Source organism: Lepus europaeus, chromosome 3 (assembly GCF_033115175.1).
Source record: "Lepus europaeus isolate LE1 chromosome 3, mLepTim1.pri, whole genome shotgun sequence".
Lineage (NCBI taxonomy): Eukaryota > Metazoa > Chordata > Mammalia > Lagomorpha > Leporidae > Lepus > Lepus europaeus.
In genome coordinates, this window is record NC_084829.1 from 9,804,832 (window position 1) to 9,821,271 (window position 16,440).

A 16,440-nucleotide genomic window follows, 5' to 3' on the forward strand; every position below is an offset into this window, starting at 1 on the left:
AGAGCTGGATATTCAACCCAGATAGCCCGATATGGGATGCATACATTTAAACTGGCATCTTGACCACTACACCAAATGTTGCCACCAGTATAGAGAATGATAAAGGGTGCAACTTCTGTGTTAAAAGTAAGGGGAAAGGTTCATTGAATTCATACACTGTGCATTCCAAAAAAGGTGTGCTAGGAAACAAAATCAGTAGACTGTGTAGAGTTGACATTTCACCTGCCATGTTATAAAAAAGAGAGAATCTTACAGTTTTTGATACAATTGTAATGCTGACCTGTTGCAATGGTGAACTCCCAAGTAGAATTACATCTTTTTGAGCGTATTTTTCAAACTCTTCAATGTAAGAAGGGGTGGCTTCATTAGCTTCTCTGTAGATTTCCCGACTCTTGGAACTCTTGAGTGCTTCAGAATCCAAAGTCTCCTCCCTGATGCTCCCATCTGTTTATTCCAAAAAGACCACATGGATTTACATGTGCTTTTGTCACATTAACGTTGGCTGAGCCTCAGTAGACTAACCACCTTTTTCCTAATATGGGATTAAGTCTTATTGCTCATAATCTAGTTTAGCAAATCATGTACTATTTAATGCACAGGAAATCACTAAAGCCTAGGAGAAATTTTAAGGTTAACAAACAACAAAAGCCTTTGTTCATCTCACAATGATTCCGAAGTGAACAAAGTATAGCTATGCATAAAAGCTTTTTCCCCACTCACTAAATATAACCTGAAGGTAGAGAGTGTACTTTTCCCTTTGTTAATATCACATGTTATTACTTCAACATTTTACCACTCCCTTGCTATCTTCTTGAACTAAGTTAGGAGATATATAGGTTTCAGATAAGTCAGAAATCTTTGATTCATTTTCCTAAGTTAGGATCCCCAACAACAGTTGAGGCACTTTATTTGGGCTACCTTGTGTATTTGCATAGAAATGCCACCGTTGATATAAACAGAATATGTGCTTTACTTCTGTATCTCTCTACCATTTGAAAACAGTATCATCTATAAAACGCAGCTATTCTCCTAGCCAGTTGCATGCTCTAAACATAAAATAATCCTCCCTCTTCTAACGTCTAAAAAATGCTGAAAGTTGTAATACAGGATTGCCCTGTCTTCAGTGCTAGAATCTAACAAGAACCATTGGAAGATAGATCCTTTTGCGGGAGGGAAACAAGCTGGGGTACTGCAAAGACACTAGGCTGTCCAGAGGAGCTGCCCACTTACTCTGCTGGTGGAGACACTGTATTGCTTTGCATAAGTCATTAAACTTTCGAAGGCTGTAACATCCATAAATGTTAAAGCAGTGCACAAAGAGACTTACTATTCCATAAATTCTGTAAGACTTTTGTAATTCCACAAAATATTGTAAAAGATCTATTAAGTGCTATCTGTAAATGCATGATTTGAGAGATTTCAAAGAATCCAAGCTGAAAATCAGTCCAGAAGAGAATAAAATAGGCATAAAAGTGTACTATATAATGTCTAGCACAAAAAGTTGTTCTATTTACAAGTATACTTCAAATAGTTAGTAGAGGGGTGGGCACTTGGTGCAATGGCTTAAGTTCCTCCCTGGGACACTCTCATTCCTTATCAGAGTGCTTGGTATAAGCACAGCTCAGCTCAACTTCTAAGGTACCAGATGATGGATCAAGTGCTTGGATACTTAACACTCACATGAGAGAGCCAGATTGAGCTCTGGGTTCCTGGTTTGGCCTGGCCCAACCCTGGCTGTTGTTGGAATTTGGGGAGTGAACTGGCAGATGGAAAGTCTCTATCACTCTTCCTCCCCCTTTGTCACTCTTTCAAATAAAAAAAATAAATAATTTTAAGGCTTATTTTTTTATATTCATCTACTTGAAAAGCAGAGTGACACAGAGGGAGAAAGCGAGAGAGAGAAGTCTTCCATCTGCTGTTTCACTCTCTAAATGCCCACACTAGCTACAACTGGACAAGGCTAAAGCCAGAAGTCAAGAATCCCATCTGGGTATCCCATGTGGACTGCAAGGACCCAAGAACTTGGGCTATCATATGGTGCCTCCCAAGATGCATTTTCAGGCAATTGGATCAGAAGCATAGATGCTGAGCTGCAAATAAGCACTCTGATATGGTATGCAGGCATCCCAAGCATGGTTTAACCTGCTATTCCACAACACCCATCCCATGATTAAAATATTTTTAAATATAAGCTTATAAGGAAATGGAATTAAGAGATAAGTTCTTTTTGGATTAAAAATTTTTTGAAATATATGCATATGTGGGACATTCAAAAAGTTCATTAAAATGCTTATTACAAAAAAAAATCTGTGCATGAATTTTAAAAATCTTCTGGTACAAGAATAAACTTATATTTTAACCCATAACCATTTTTATTAATATAGAGCAAACAGACTCAATGTAGTTCATGGATAAAATTCTAAGAACATAATGAAATTTTTCTTCCTTCCTTCCTTCCGTCCTTCCTTCCTTCCTTCCTTCCTCCCTTCCTTCCTTCTTTCTTTCATGAACTTTTGGAAGCCCCTCTTATGTTTGATCAGAAATGAGATTAAATATACAGAAATCTGACTTAATTATACATTATCAACTTAACTAAGCTTTGGTGACCAGTAGCTTGGTTGAACACTAGTCTAGATGTGGCTGTAGAGGTCAGTTTTGGGTGTCATTGAATTTTAAATCAGCAGACCTTGAGTGAAGCAGATAACTCTTCATAATGCATGTGCACCTCATCGAATCAGTTGAAGAGCTTTGAACACTGAAGTGTCTCAAAGGGGAAGGATTTTGGTCTGAAGAGCAGAGCAGAGATACCATGCTTGAGTGGCTAACTTAGAAAATTTCCTCACGATCAGACTCTTCTCCTCTTTGGTCCTTTAAGGAGTTGGTTTAATAAGAAAGACAAGATGATTGAGAAAAACTAAGTGTATAGTATGAAAAAATTTATAGGATCATTTTCTATAAACTTCAACATATATGCAAATTGCAACTGACATTAATACTTTGTTAAAAACTACAAAATGTTTCTAGCATGAATTTATATATGTTAAACTAAGAATTTAGAATCTAGCTTTTAAAGACTTACCACTAAAAGCCTAGTTTAATACATATAATAATTTCTTAAAGATCATAATCTTTGCAAGTATGAATTCTCATGCTAAGGTTGAAAACAAGATACTGTTTTCTACTGCCCCTGAAGAATTTGTTTAAAAACAGAGGCACAATATTGTAAAATAGTAGTAACATATAACCTTACAAATTAGGAAATCCAAATATGCCATATGCCATTGTAGGAGCCTGCATTAGTAAGCCTTAAATAATTTTTGTCATTTCGGGTTATAAATGGTATGCAATTATAGGAAATTGGGACATAATTACTTTTCCCCAAAACTTTAGCTACACTTAAATATTTGCAACCATTGAAAGCACACATAGGGCATCAGTGAACAGTTATATTTGGAAATACAGGTAGCATATGCAAGAAACCATATCAATCAATTTAAAACCAATGCCAATATAAAAGATTAAAAATAATTGCTGTCTTACCTTGGGGTTCTCCTTGTCTACTATCATCAAACAGCTTCATTAATCGATTATAGAGAATTGTGTCATCACCTTGGAAGGATGACAAAAGAATATATGCATGATAACATTCTCACCAGCCAATTTACAGAGATGCAAACGTAATTACAAAAGGAAATTATTAATCATCATGGCTATTTAGTTATATTAGGGGTCATAGATACAAATTCTATTCAATATGCTGCCTTGTTCAGAAAAAAAAAGCCTTTTATAAATCAATGATAATTGGAACAATGATTTTTAAATGCATATTGCAAGACTTGCATAATAGGATACTTCTCCAATGAAAAGGATTTCACATTCAATGGTTTATGACATCTATTACACAAGAATAATTTCAGACCAAGCCATTATGGTTTGTCAAATCATACAATAGAATATGTAAGTGTTTGATCAAAATGAATGAGTGTTTCTCATTAGCTACTCTCTATATATCATTCTTTTACTGCCTTTATGTAAGAAACAACAAACTTAGGTGGTCCTGGATTCTTTTATGTATGCTATTGCAGTATAATATCCAATACAAGGATTTCTTAAATCATTTGTGAATTTAAAGCAACAAGGCCGTGTCATTATCTGCCTCCTCTCCAAAACTTGAAAAGAAAACCTAAATATAAAACATGGTTCAGGGAGAGGATTTAAAAGCTCATCCAAGTAGACATTCTGTTCCGAGGTGAATCATACATAAATAGCAGCAAGTTGGAAGATGACCCTAGTCTTACATCAATATATCCAATACCATCCCCTCTCCATGGAAGGGGACTAAATGAACTATGGTTATACTTCTACTGTGCTGGTTTTAATGTGGTCTTTGTATTTCTATTGCTTATCACTTTGCATCCCTCGGTTGGGCCAGTTCTAAAGACGATAGTAAATGTGGCAATTCACATCTGAAATGCCATCAACTATTCCAAAAGAGCCTTCTGATGTCCTTGTTCTCCAACTTAAAGGCTTAAGAAACGTAAAAGTCTCCTTCTGACCATGCCTGACATCCCCTAAACATTGGCTTTGAGGAAAAATGCCAATGCAGTAAATAATCATCATCATAGAATGACTAAGCAAGAAGGAGTGGGCTTCTGGGGCAGATGGGATGTTTGACCTGAAAAAGTCTAGGAAGTGGATAGCTTTCATCCACTGCACCCTCCAGAAGATTTCAAGTATCAATTGACTTGCACATGTTCTTCTGCTTCCAAAAGCCAGCACAAACTTCCTTCCACTCTGACATTCAGGGATGGGGGAGAATGGCCATTCTGGAAAATATTTTGTAGATTATATCATAGGGAAGCACATTTTAATTTCAAAATTGCTTGGATCTTTATAACTCTTAGTGTGACAGCTACAAATTCACCAAACTTATATATGGCTCATAAAATTTAAGATAAAGCAACATCACATCTAAAGATAAGGGATTCTTTGCAGATGGAATAAAACCCACAGTGAGAGGGGCATAGAGTCACTATCTTCAGAAGACAGGCAGCATCGTTTATACGTGATATTAACCAAACCAGCATCCATGTTCTAGCACTACAACTTACTAGTTCATCAAACTTGGTTCTAAGCTGTTTCATAGGAATTCATGGCTTTAATCTCCTTTTCCATGAAATGGGATGGGTGTGAGGGTTAACAAGGTAACATGCTCAGAGAACCTAGCCTCATGCCTGGCATACAGTAGGCATTGGCCATCTCCACTGATTTGCTTGCTTGTTTAACTACTTAGTAATTGCATGAAGTGCAATATTTTTCAATAGCTGACATTCTGACATTCTAAACTAGTAATTTTGCTTTTACCATGCAGTGATGAATTATAAACATTTTTTCTGGGATTATCTGAGGGAACCTGAATGGAAGGACCTAATTAATGTTTGCTGTAGACGTTCTGGTTCTTCAGGTAGGCAGAACAGGTGAGCAGGCCCTTTTAGGGGTGCCCAAATAAGACTAACTCCTGGAGGGTCACACACATCACAAAACAGAAACTCAGGACAAGAGAATGTCCCCTTCAAATTCAAATGAAACCATTTGAATTAATCGGCTTCTTCTCCTTCAGAAGTTCTCCTCAAAGGGAAAAGTAGAGCAAGCCAACAGGTGCAGCTCCTGAGAGGAGAGAACAGACAGTGCCAGAGAGTGGGAAGTCTGAGTTCTATATCATACTAGGCAGATCTTTGTGATCTTAAAAGCTAAATGAGTCTAAGCCTGCTTCTTCAACTTCAAAATGAGAATGAGGGGCAGGAATTTGGTGAAGACATTAAAATGCCACTGAGAAATCCCCATCTCATATCTGAGTGCCTATGCTTGTCTCCCAGCTCCACTCCTGACTCTAGCTTCCTGTTGATGGACACCCTGGGAGGCAGCAGGTGATGACTCAAGTACTTGAGTCCCAACCACCCACATTAGAAACCTAGGTTCAGTCCCTGGCTCCTGGATCTCGTCTGACTTTGATCTGGCTGTTGCAGGTATCCTGGGAGTGAGCCCCAAATGTGATATATTCTTTCTATCTCTCTCTCAGAGAGTTTTGTGTTGCTTGGTCAGTAACTCTGTTCAACCCCAAACACTCCTTGTGCAGTCAATAAATAATAATCACTAATGTCTACAGTAGTCTGACCACATGTTAGATATTATTTTCAGCATTTTACAATTAACTATTTATTAATTCAATAAATATTTATTGAGCATTTGCCATATATCAATAGTTGTTTTAGGCTCCAAGCAAATTATTGGTGAACATAGTACACATGATCTGTGCTCTCTTCATGTCCTAGAACTGATGTAATAGGGGAGAAAAACATTCACAGATAACTGCACTAGGAAATACTTTGCTGATCCTCATGGTGAGCTCTATAAAGGAGGCATATATGGGGAATCATGCAGGTTAGTCAAGGGAGTTAAGAATGGATATTTCAGCTGAACCTTTAAGAAGAGAGGATATCGACCAGGTAAAGTGGGAAAGGGGCTATCCCAGCACTGCTGAGGTTTAAGAGTTTGGAAAGAGGAAAGGAGCGCCATGCAATGAGGAATAAAAAAGTCCAGTGTGGCTACAGTATGGTGAGCAAACAGGTCAGAGTTGAGAAATGGCAGGAAAGAATAGGCATGCACCACATAACAAGGTTTTAGTCAATGACGGACAGCACATACATGGTGGTCCCATGCGTCATAGGCTGTGCTATCCAGGTTTTTGTGAGCACACTCTATGATGTTCACACAATGACAAAACCTTCTGACACACCTCTCATGAGGTGGCCCCTCATTAAGCCATGTATGCTGTTTCCCCTGAAAGCAATGGCAGCAATGAGAGGGCTTTCATACAGGAGCTGCACGATCTGATGGATTTGGAAGACAAGCACTCTGGACTGTGTGCACAGAACGCACTGAGGGGCAGGACTGGATGAGTGAGCCCCAAAGCAGGTCAGCAATCCCAGGCAGGAGCTGATGTTCCCTTGAGACTGAGTGCGCACAGTGCAGGTGCTGAGAGACAACAGTGTCTGAGGTTGAATGGATCTTGTTATTTTCATGTCTGCAAGTAATCACTGACCATCATCTATTGGCCAAGCACTGTCAGGTCCTAAGGAAGATTTATTTATTTATTTGAAAGGCAGAATTACAGAGAGGTAGATGAAGAGAGAGACAGAGAAAGAGAGAGAGAGAGAGAGAGAGAGAGCGAGCCTTCCATCCACTGGTTCAATTCCCAGATGGCCGTAACGGCTGGAGCTGTGCCAATCCGAAGCCAGGAGCCTGGAGCTTCTACCAAATCTCCCACATGGGGCCTAAGGACTTCGGCCATCCTCCACTGCTTTCCCAAACCATAGCAGAGAGCTGGATCGGAAGTGGAGCAGCCGGGACTAGAACCAGCATTCATATGGGATGTTGGCACTGCAGGCGGTGGCTTTACCCACTACACCACAGCACCGGCCCAAGTCCTAAGGATATTTAAAGTCCAGTGCAGAAAAGGATCAGTGGAGAAATAATTATAGTTATAAATAAATAATGAGCAGGATCCATGCCAAAAGAAATAAGCCACAAGATAAGGGAAAGTGGCAGAGCTCAGGTTTGCTAGGTTTGGTGATTAGGGGACCACACTTAGTATGTCAAATCACCAGGCTGTCATCACCCTGGAAGGTATTATTAGGGTGCTTCAAAAATTCATAGAAATGGAATATAATTACAGTTACATAATTACAATATAATCATACATACTGTATACTGAATATAATTACAAAATAGGTTATTTTGGTTCAAAAAATGTCAAAGAGGAAATGTTGCTTATCCTGATTTGATCAGTACACATTGTATTTGTGTTTTGAAATATCACACTGTGGCCCCCAAACATATACTATTATTAAATTTTTGAAAAAAATTTAAGCCTACTTATAAGCAGGATTTTCAGAAAGTTTATGGAAATGCAAATTATGAAAAAACATGCACGGATTTCAAGAAATTTTTGCAATTTGATCTTTTAGTTTCATTTTTATGAACTTTTGAAATTCTCCCATATTGTGAATGAACGAATAAATGATTATTAAATGCAACCTGGAATGGTTCACTTTTCATATCAAAGGAGCCTGGCTATGGTTCCCAGGTGTTTGATCAAACCCTGGTCTAGTTGTTGTGAAGGTATTTTTCAGAAGTTAACATTTGAAAACTCAGTTTGAGTCAAGGTTAGCACTTGGTAGTAGACTTAATAGGTCAATGTCTGTAAAATATAATTAACCCACAAAGAAAATGCCCAGCAAAGAAAGATAGGCCGGCGCCGCAGCTCACTAGGCTAAATCCTCTGCCTGTGGTGTCAGCACCCCGGGTTCTAGTCCCGGTCAGGGCACCGGATTCTGTCCCAGTTGCCCCCCTTCCAGGCCAGCTCTCTGCTGTGGCCCGGGAGTGCAGTGGAGGATGGCCCAAGTGCTTGGGTCCTGCACCCGCATGGGAGACCAGGAGAAGCACCTGGCTCCTGGCTTTGGATCAGCGCGATGCGCCAGCTGCAGCGGCCATTGGAGGGTGAACCAACGGCAAAAAGGAAGACCTTTCTCTCTGTCTCTCTCTCTCACTGCCCACTCTGCCTGTCAAAAAAAAAGAAAGATGAAGGAAAGAAAGAAAGAAAGAAAGAAAGAAAGAAAGGAAGGAAGGAAGGAAGGAAGGAAGGAAGGAAGGAAGGAAGGAAGGAAGGAAGGAAGGAAGGAAGAAAGAAAGAAAACAAAGTGAACTGAAGCAAGAGGAGGGCAAGCAGACGTTCGGGGCATCCCCAAGACCCTGCCACACAAAGTTCTGTGATCTACACATGCGTTCCACTCAAGACCCAGGGCCCTTTAGTGGGGGCACTAAGCTGAACTCGCTCTCTCTACACCTGTGTCATCCTGTTTCTGCACCCAGATGTAATAGCTCACGGTGGTTTTTCACAGTGATCAGGATGTTTCACATTTTGTTCCAGCATTCTGACAAGGAGACTGAACTTCAGCACTGGAAAACGAGAGACTTTTGTTCGATCGCTACGTCTTCATGCTGAGTGAATGCATGTTCCAATGAAAGTTGTGAGTAGAAGAAATTTAAAGTTACTGAGAGTAACTGATCCCTCCATAAGCATGACCCCTTTCTAAAACTATAGTAATTACTACATTATGTTATGTATTATTTATATGTAGCATATTAGAGTATGTATTATGATATTTTTCAAAAACAACCCATTTAAATAGACTTCAAATAAATGGTATCCATTGGAGAAACTGATAGTTCAATTGCCCTGATAGTGGTTTATGAAATGTCAGATTATAACCCTGGAAAAATTTACACACCACAAAATATCCTCGTCAGAGAACCAAAAAACTATTTTCGAATATCAGTTGTAAAATGATAGTTGACAGTGCAATATTGGGGAGTGCAGCTTGTCTTACTGTGATTATCAGCTTAATCTTCACAGGTGTGACATCTTGTCATACCAAGGTCATGGACTAATACGAAAGTGCAGGGTTGTCCACTACTCATTGGTTTTCAGAGGAACACATGTCATTCACTAATTGTGTAGGAGATGTTAAATCCTGAAGAGAGAGCAGCAAATAAACAAAGTTCCTGTCCTCATGGAGTTTCCACTATATTCTAAATTTTTGATATATGTGCAGTGGAAGGATTAACTATTAAGCGTGTGCACTTTATACTATTGTTTATGAAAACACTCTAGAACTTGGTGTAAATGTATAACGTACTGATCTATTAATAATCACATTTGGTCTGCTATCCCTCTTTCATATCCTATGACTAGCCAGGGTCTTAGGAATACAAAGTATAACTTATTTCAAGGAGAATTTAGGAGGCTGAAGAAAACCTTTTTTTCCAACCATATGCTCCTAAATCATAGGGGGAAACCAAATAGTTTAGAGGAAATGAAAATACAAAGATTTGTATTAAAAAAAAAAAACTGACATGTTCATTTCATCTAGACAGCAAGGAATGCAGAAACTTTTTAAAAAGGATACAACAAGAGGAATCTTCCAGTTAAGAAAGAACTTGAAAGGGAAGACAACAGTGAAAAACACTGAAGGAAAAAATGAGACAACAAAACGGGAAAAAGGAGAGAGAAAAAGTGGGAAGCCTATTAGAAAGGCATGGGAGAAGTAGAGCAAATCAACAGCAAAGGAGCAAGGGAGCTTGAGCCAGACCCTGCCCTGGAGAGGGAGGCCAGCTCCCTCTGCAAATACAGATTGCACTACGGACAGATGTGGACAAAGAGCTGTCTGCCCTAGCACCAAAGCTCCAAGCTCCTCACTGAAGTTGGACAATATTAGCTGACTAAGCCAAGGGCTAAAGTTGCCAACAGTATAAGCTGACCATTCCTTATCCGAAAATGTGAAATTTGGAATATTCCAAATATTCAGAACCTTAGAGGTGCCAAAATAACATCACTAGTGGAAAGTTCCACACAATGAGACTTTGCTTCATGCACAAAATTATTAAAACTATTTGTATAAAATTACTTTCAGGTTATATGTCTAAAGTATATGTGAGGCCGACGCCGTGGCTCAATAGGCTAATCCTCCACCTGTGGCACCAGCACCCCGGGTTCTAGTCCAGTCGGGGTGCCAGATCCTGTCCCGGTTGCTCCTCTTCCAGGCCAGCTCTCTGCTGTGGCCCGGGAGTGCAGTGGAGGATGGCCCAAGTGCTTGGGCCCTGCACCTGCATGGGAGACCAGGAGAAGCACCTGGCTCCTGGCTTCGGATCAGCGTGGTGCGCCAGCCACAGCACGCCGGCCACAGCGGCCATTGGAAGGTGAACCAACAGTAAAGGAAGACCTTTGTCTCTGTCTCTCTCTCTCTCTCTCTCTCTCTCACTGTCCACTCTGCCTGTCAAAAAATAAAATAAATAAATTAAAAATAAAGTATATGTGAAACAAACTGATTCTGTGTTTGTCCTCAAGAGATCTCATCATGTAAATGCAGATTGCCAAAAGCTGAAAAAAAAAGGAAAAATGGAAGCTGAAATACTTCTGGAGCCAACCATTTCAGATAGGGAGTCCTCAACCTGTGTTTCGTTTTACAGTTCTTACTTACGACTCTGTGGTTGGTCATTCTTTATTTGTTCAGCATATTTTATTCAATCACCTTTTGTAAAATTAGGGAGTCTTTCTGTTACAAAAAATTCATCAAATACAACTGTATATTGTAGCCTCTAAGAAATTGAAACAGACTTCAACTGGCAAGTCAATTGACACCCATATCCAGAAGTCACTGGAATTGTCCTTCACGCCTCATGTGTTTTGGAATGAGTGAAAAGCTGAGACTTCCCAGTTTTAAATTCAGCCTGACTTTTGAGCTGCTGGTGAAAACTGGCCTGAAATGAGGGCCTTGACTTATCTTACACATGCATATTTTGAAGATATCTGTGAATGCTGCAACATTTAAAAATAGGCTTAGTTTACTGAGAACGATTTTGTAAAAATACTCTTTATACTACATCCCAGCTCATTCATTTCTGAGAATTTTCCTAAGTCTTTCATTAAAAAGCACAGATCCAATGACTGGTACCTGATGGTGGAATCTGGTCTTTAGGAGTGCAAATGTCCTGGGTAAACATTTATCACTGTCAGTATCTCATCAACAATCTTTGTAACCAAGAATATTTCATCAGCTATAAAATACGCACAGTGATATGCACCCAATGGGCAATTCTGAATTGTTATTTTACAACCACAACTCGATTCAAGATTACAGGAGAGGAAATTGTTACCATATCTCTGCACTTTCATGGTTCAAAACTTAGGTGATAGTTTCATGCTTTCGATGAAAGGAACTCTACAGTCAGAGGGCGTGGAACTCTCACGTGCTAGACACATTGCATGGAGAATGTTCATTTTAAATTCGAAGAGCAAGGTTGCATTTGTAAAGTGATGATGCCCCTCAACTGCACAACCCAGGTCTTATCACAGCACCAATTGCTGACAGTAGCATCAGATGAAAGCAAAGCGCTGCTTCTTTCATCCGAGCAGCTCCCTGTCCTTGGTCAAAAATTACCTTCACTGCCCGTCATGTTGTTAGTGGTTAAAACTTACCATTTAAATCGTAAGCTGCAAAAATCTAAATGGAACTGCATGCGTGATCTTTGTCACCTCATTTTCATGAATGGAAAAGAATATCCTGACACAAAAATTACATACTTAATTCTAGCTCACCCTCTCTGCTGACCTCCATCCCACACTGCCTTGGGTTTATTTCCTCATCCATCAGTGGGTCAAAGTAATTTCTGCTGTATTCATTTCCTGTGGAAAGTACATGAGGTAAGGGTCAGTGATTATTAGAAGCACATGAACCAAAATGTTAATTTTGAAATCGACACCAGCACAGAAGGACCATTTTAGCTACTTTATAAGCTTATTTTTTTTACAAGTCTTCCAGACCTCCCTTTTTTGTAATTATCATCTTGCAAAAGGTCAGAAAAGGTAATTCAGGAAACAAGTTCACGCTATCGTTCTATTGCTAAAAAGTTAATGAGAAAATTATCAAATGCAGACTTTAGAATAATAATAAAAGAAACTTAAGCCAAACTATGTTTAGGATATACTCAAGAAATGAACATTGTTGGGTTCTGGTGACATCAGAGTTCCCTGATGATTCTATTTACTCCCTATTTCATTAAGTCTATCATGCTTTTAGATTTAGATTTTTTGTAGACAATTTTGTAGTGTCTCAATTATGAGGAACGGTAGAAAAATTTACATTTTTGTTGAATCAGCATTGATCAAAAAAAAAGATAAAAAGGAATGAAGGAAGCAAGGGAGGAAGGGAGGAAGGGAGGGAGGGAGAGGGAAAGGAAGGAGGCGGGAGAAAGGAGGAGCAACCTACTTACAGATCTTTCTAACATCAAGTTAAGAAACAAAAATTTAAGTTACAAAATATTGTCAGAAATTTTAATCACCACAATCAAAAATCTCAAGACAAAAATTGAAATTTCACACTTCACAACTCCCATTTATTCTGTCCTCATTTTCATAACCAAATTGTAGAACTGGTATGATTCTGTAAGAGAGAAAAAGATCTGCTATCAATTTTCCACATCTAGTTACGTGCTTCCTGCAGCCTGAAATGTTTATGTCTGTTGCCAGTTATTTGCATTGCAGCAAAATGGAATCCACTCTGATGATAAAACAAGTTGCCTCAACACTGCAAAAGAAGTAAAGGATCGTGGAGGGACAACAACTTTGAATGCACCGTCGCAGGGAAGGGTTAATACACACCAGGTATACTGTGATACCCCACAGTGTGTTTGTCTTAGGATCAAAAGTAATCCAAAAAGCAGCTCCTTTTCCAAGGCTAAATGAAATTTTGATGTGAACCTGGTTTAATTTCTATTTCTGGATTGGCACATTTTTGCTGTCAGTCTCTGTTCTGTCAATGTAGTAAGCACAAGAACTGAAAGTCTGCTTTACCTTGCAGTCTCAAGAAAGAAAAATCTAAACGAGCTTCATTTTCGTTGCTTTATCTGTCAACAACCGCTCCGATGCTATGAATCTTAGCAGTAGGCAATCAAAGTCTCATGTACTACAGTAACACTGTTACTCTGCGTCACTCACTGTAATTATTTGTGTTTGTTTTCCTCTACCACAAAACACTGTGACATTTCTAAGTACACTCTTCCCTACACGGGCAAAATAACTTGCCTCTATTAAAGCAAAGACAATAGCTTATTCCTTTTCATATCTCCATAGCTGGGTCAGTCAGCTACTGGTATCCACATTCTGGAAGCTTCTCCAGTTCAATACAAAACTCAAATTATTGGCTTCCTGAAAGGGCTGGAGACTGCATCAGATTCAAGTCATTTTTTTAACCAAAAGTCTGGAAAAGTGAATTTGGTCATAGGTTCTCAAACCATTTTAATTGTGTTCTCAGTGAAGAAGCTGGGTCTTGCCCAGCTGCATACGGAGGAGGCCCACACACTGGAAGCCTCCCAACAAGCTCCGTCTCCCTCAGCAGCCTGGTGTTTTTACACACAAAGAGGAGAGGGGGACCCTGGAGGTCAATACAAATTGCTCCCTGCACAATTCCGTGTGGGTGGATGAACACATGTACGTGATCAGTGCCACTCCTGGAGTGATTCATTGTGTATTTCCCATCCTGAGACACTGCCCAGAGCGTGTTAGAGGGAGAATTCTGAGGCATCAGGCACAATGCGGAGCCTTTCCACGATTTCAGTACTGCTTGCCTTAAACATCCCCAAGTTCTGTGTCATGTTACACATTTATACGAGTTATGTAGTTTTATCATTTACATCGATCTCATCTATATTTCACATTATTTTACATATTATAGTATATGAGTAGTGTTACACCTCCCTAGTTTCTGTCTCTTCCCCCCAAAAAAACGTAAGTTCCATAAAGGAGCTTATTATCCTTTGCTCACGGCAGCAGACTCGGTGCCCAGAATAAGAAACGGCGCACAGAGGTGCTCATGACATGATCTGAATTCATTCATCAAATCAACCTCTCACGAAAGCTTACTGTGATACCAACATCCTTCCGCTGGCCAGATATTCTTTCCTGATTAAGAAAGCAACAACCATTGCCTTGCTAGCCTTTTATTCCTCTCTCCCTCTGTTCCCCTTTCTCTCTCCTTTCCTTCAAAATCCCTCCCCCGCCATTTCCTTTGGAATTGAGTGTCTTCTAGATACCAAGCCCTGTGTCTGGATTTAAAAACAAACTAACAAACAAAAAACAGAAATCAATGACCCCTGCCTCCCACACATAGCCCCCTGAGGGAATGAGGAACCTGAACTACACAATCAAGGACAGAGTTCTGTCTGAGCATGTAGGAAGAGCAGTGACCCCTATTGGGAGAGAATTGGAGGCTAGGACGAGAAGACATAGAGGTGGTTAGACATGGGAAACATGGTTTGTTGATGACCAGTCCTCAGTTTTTCTCAGCCTCCTAACAATACAATCTAATAAATAATGGAATCCAAACTTCTTCACTAGCTCGAGAATCGGCATATTCAAGGTTTTGGTTCCAACTATTAATACATTATGCTGACATCATATTTCATGTCCATTTTTCATTCAATCAACACTATGGATTGCCTAATTGTGTGACTATGTCAGCAAAAAAAAAAAAAAAAAAGTCCAAACCATCCCTCCTCCCCAGAGTTTACCTTCTGTGAGAGAAGAAATGAACACAATCAATGCATGCATTTCACACCTGATTACATGATGGTAAGTAATGTAGGGAAAACATAGAGCCAGATAAGGGGAATCTAGGCCCTACAAAGGGAGGGAGGCTGCATGTCTTATTTCAAACAATGAACGCCATTCACCCATAAACCACTGTGCTCTTAAGACAAGACAATTGAGATAGTGGAGCTATAAAGGTTTTACTATTTATGATTTATTTTTCCAATGTCTTGCTATCTCAGCTATGAATGGAAAAGAGTCCACTGTCAAATATTAAAATCATTATTCCTTTCTATTGGTGTGTATTGCCCTTAAAAGCCCATAATTTAGAACATAGCAGGCAGAACTGAAGGTGGTAAAGGACCCTGTTATAAATTTGGAACCAGTGGACTTTGCCTTAACACTCACTCCCTTTGCTCACATTTCAGAGTAGTATCAGGATTTAATAAAGTGGGTTTTAGGATAGGGTATATATTACCAGAAGCTAGATTGCTAATAGGATAAAGTCTAAAAGTGTCCTAATCATTCAGAGTATGCTTTTTATCTAAAATCATCTCATAGGAAAATTAATAGACCCACTGAGAAATTCAAAGTAGGGCATTTAGCAATACAAATACAATAGGTTTTAAGATCGCTGATATTTAACGTTCAGTGATACTCAGATGAATAACATGACACCCCCATGCGCACACACACACATGCACACACATTGAAACACAGTCTATATTGTAGCAGATATGATACATAAACTAGCAAACCCGTAAATTAGTCTTGTTAATGTTTTTGATACTCTATTTTTGCTTCTAACTTACTTGATCTTCTATTTTCACTTTCTCAATCATTTAATGTTTATAATCAACATCAGTTAATGTATTTCTGTTTTTATATATATATATATATATATATACATATATATATATCACCAACCGAATAGAGGGAGGAAAACGCATGCACTTGCTTTCTGCCCTTCCACACGTATCAGGTTTTCCTACCATTTAAATCAGAGCAGCACAGAACCTAATCGGGGTTTTTATTTAAATTACACTGTATATGAACTTGGGTCAGGAAGCCCTCCAGTGTGCACCCATGCAACTCCTTGGGGGCTATACGAGTGAGAATGAAATTGCCCACCAGAGGAAGGTTAGTACAATCATCACGGTGCCTTAAATCAGCGAGGCAGTCATTTCCTTTCAAATCAGCTACATTAGCTCAAGAGGAAGAAAATCTGAATGCAA

At 39.3% G+C, this 16,440-nt stretch overlaps 1 protein-coding gene across 1 annotated transcript in view; it reads right to left on the reverse strand.

The window, feature by feature from the left end:
• The window catches only part of LOC133756402 (uncharacterized), a 304,699-nt gene that overhangs the window by 269,124 nt on the left and 19,135 nt on the right, over positions 1 to 16,440 (reverse strand). The window contains exons 4-5 of the mRNA XM_062187100.1: positions 12,218 to 12,304; positions 254 to 444 (exon numbers count right to left, since the gene is read on the reverse strand). Of these exons, the coding sequence (XP_062043084.1) occupies positions 254 to 444; positions 12,218 to 12,304 (278 nt within the window). The remainder of the gene's footprint in view (positions 1 to 253; positions 445 to 12,217; positions 12,305 to 16,440) is intronic.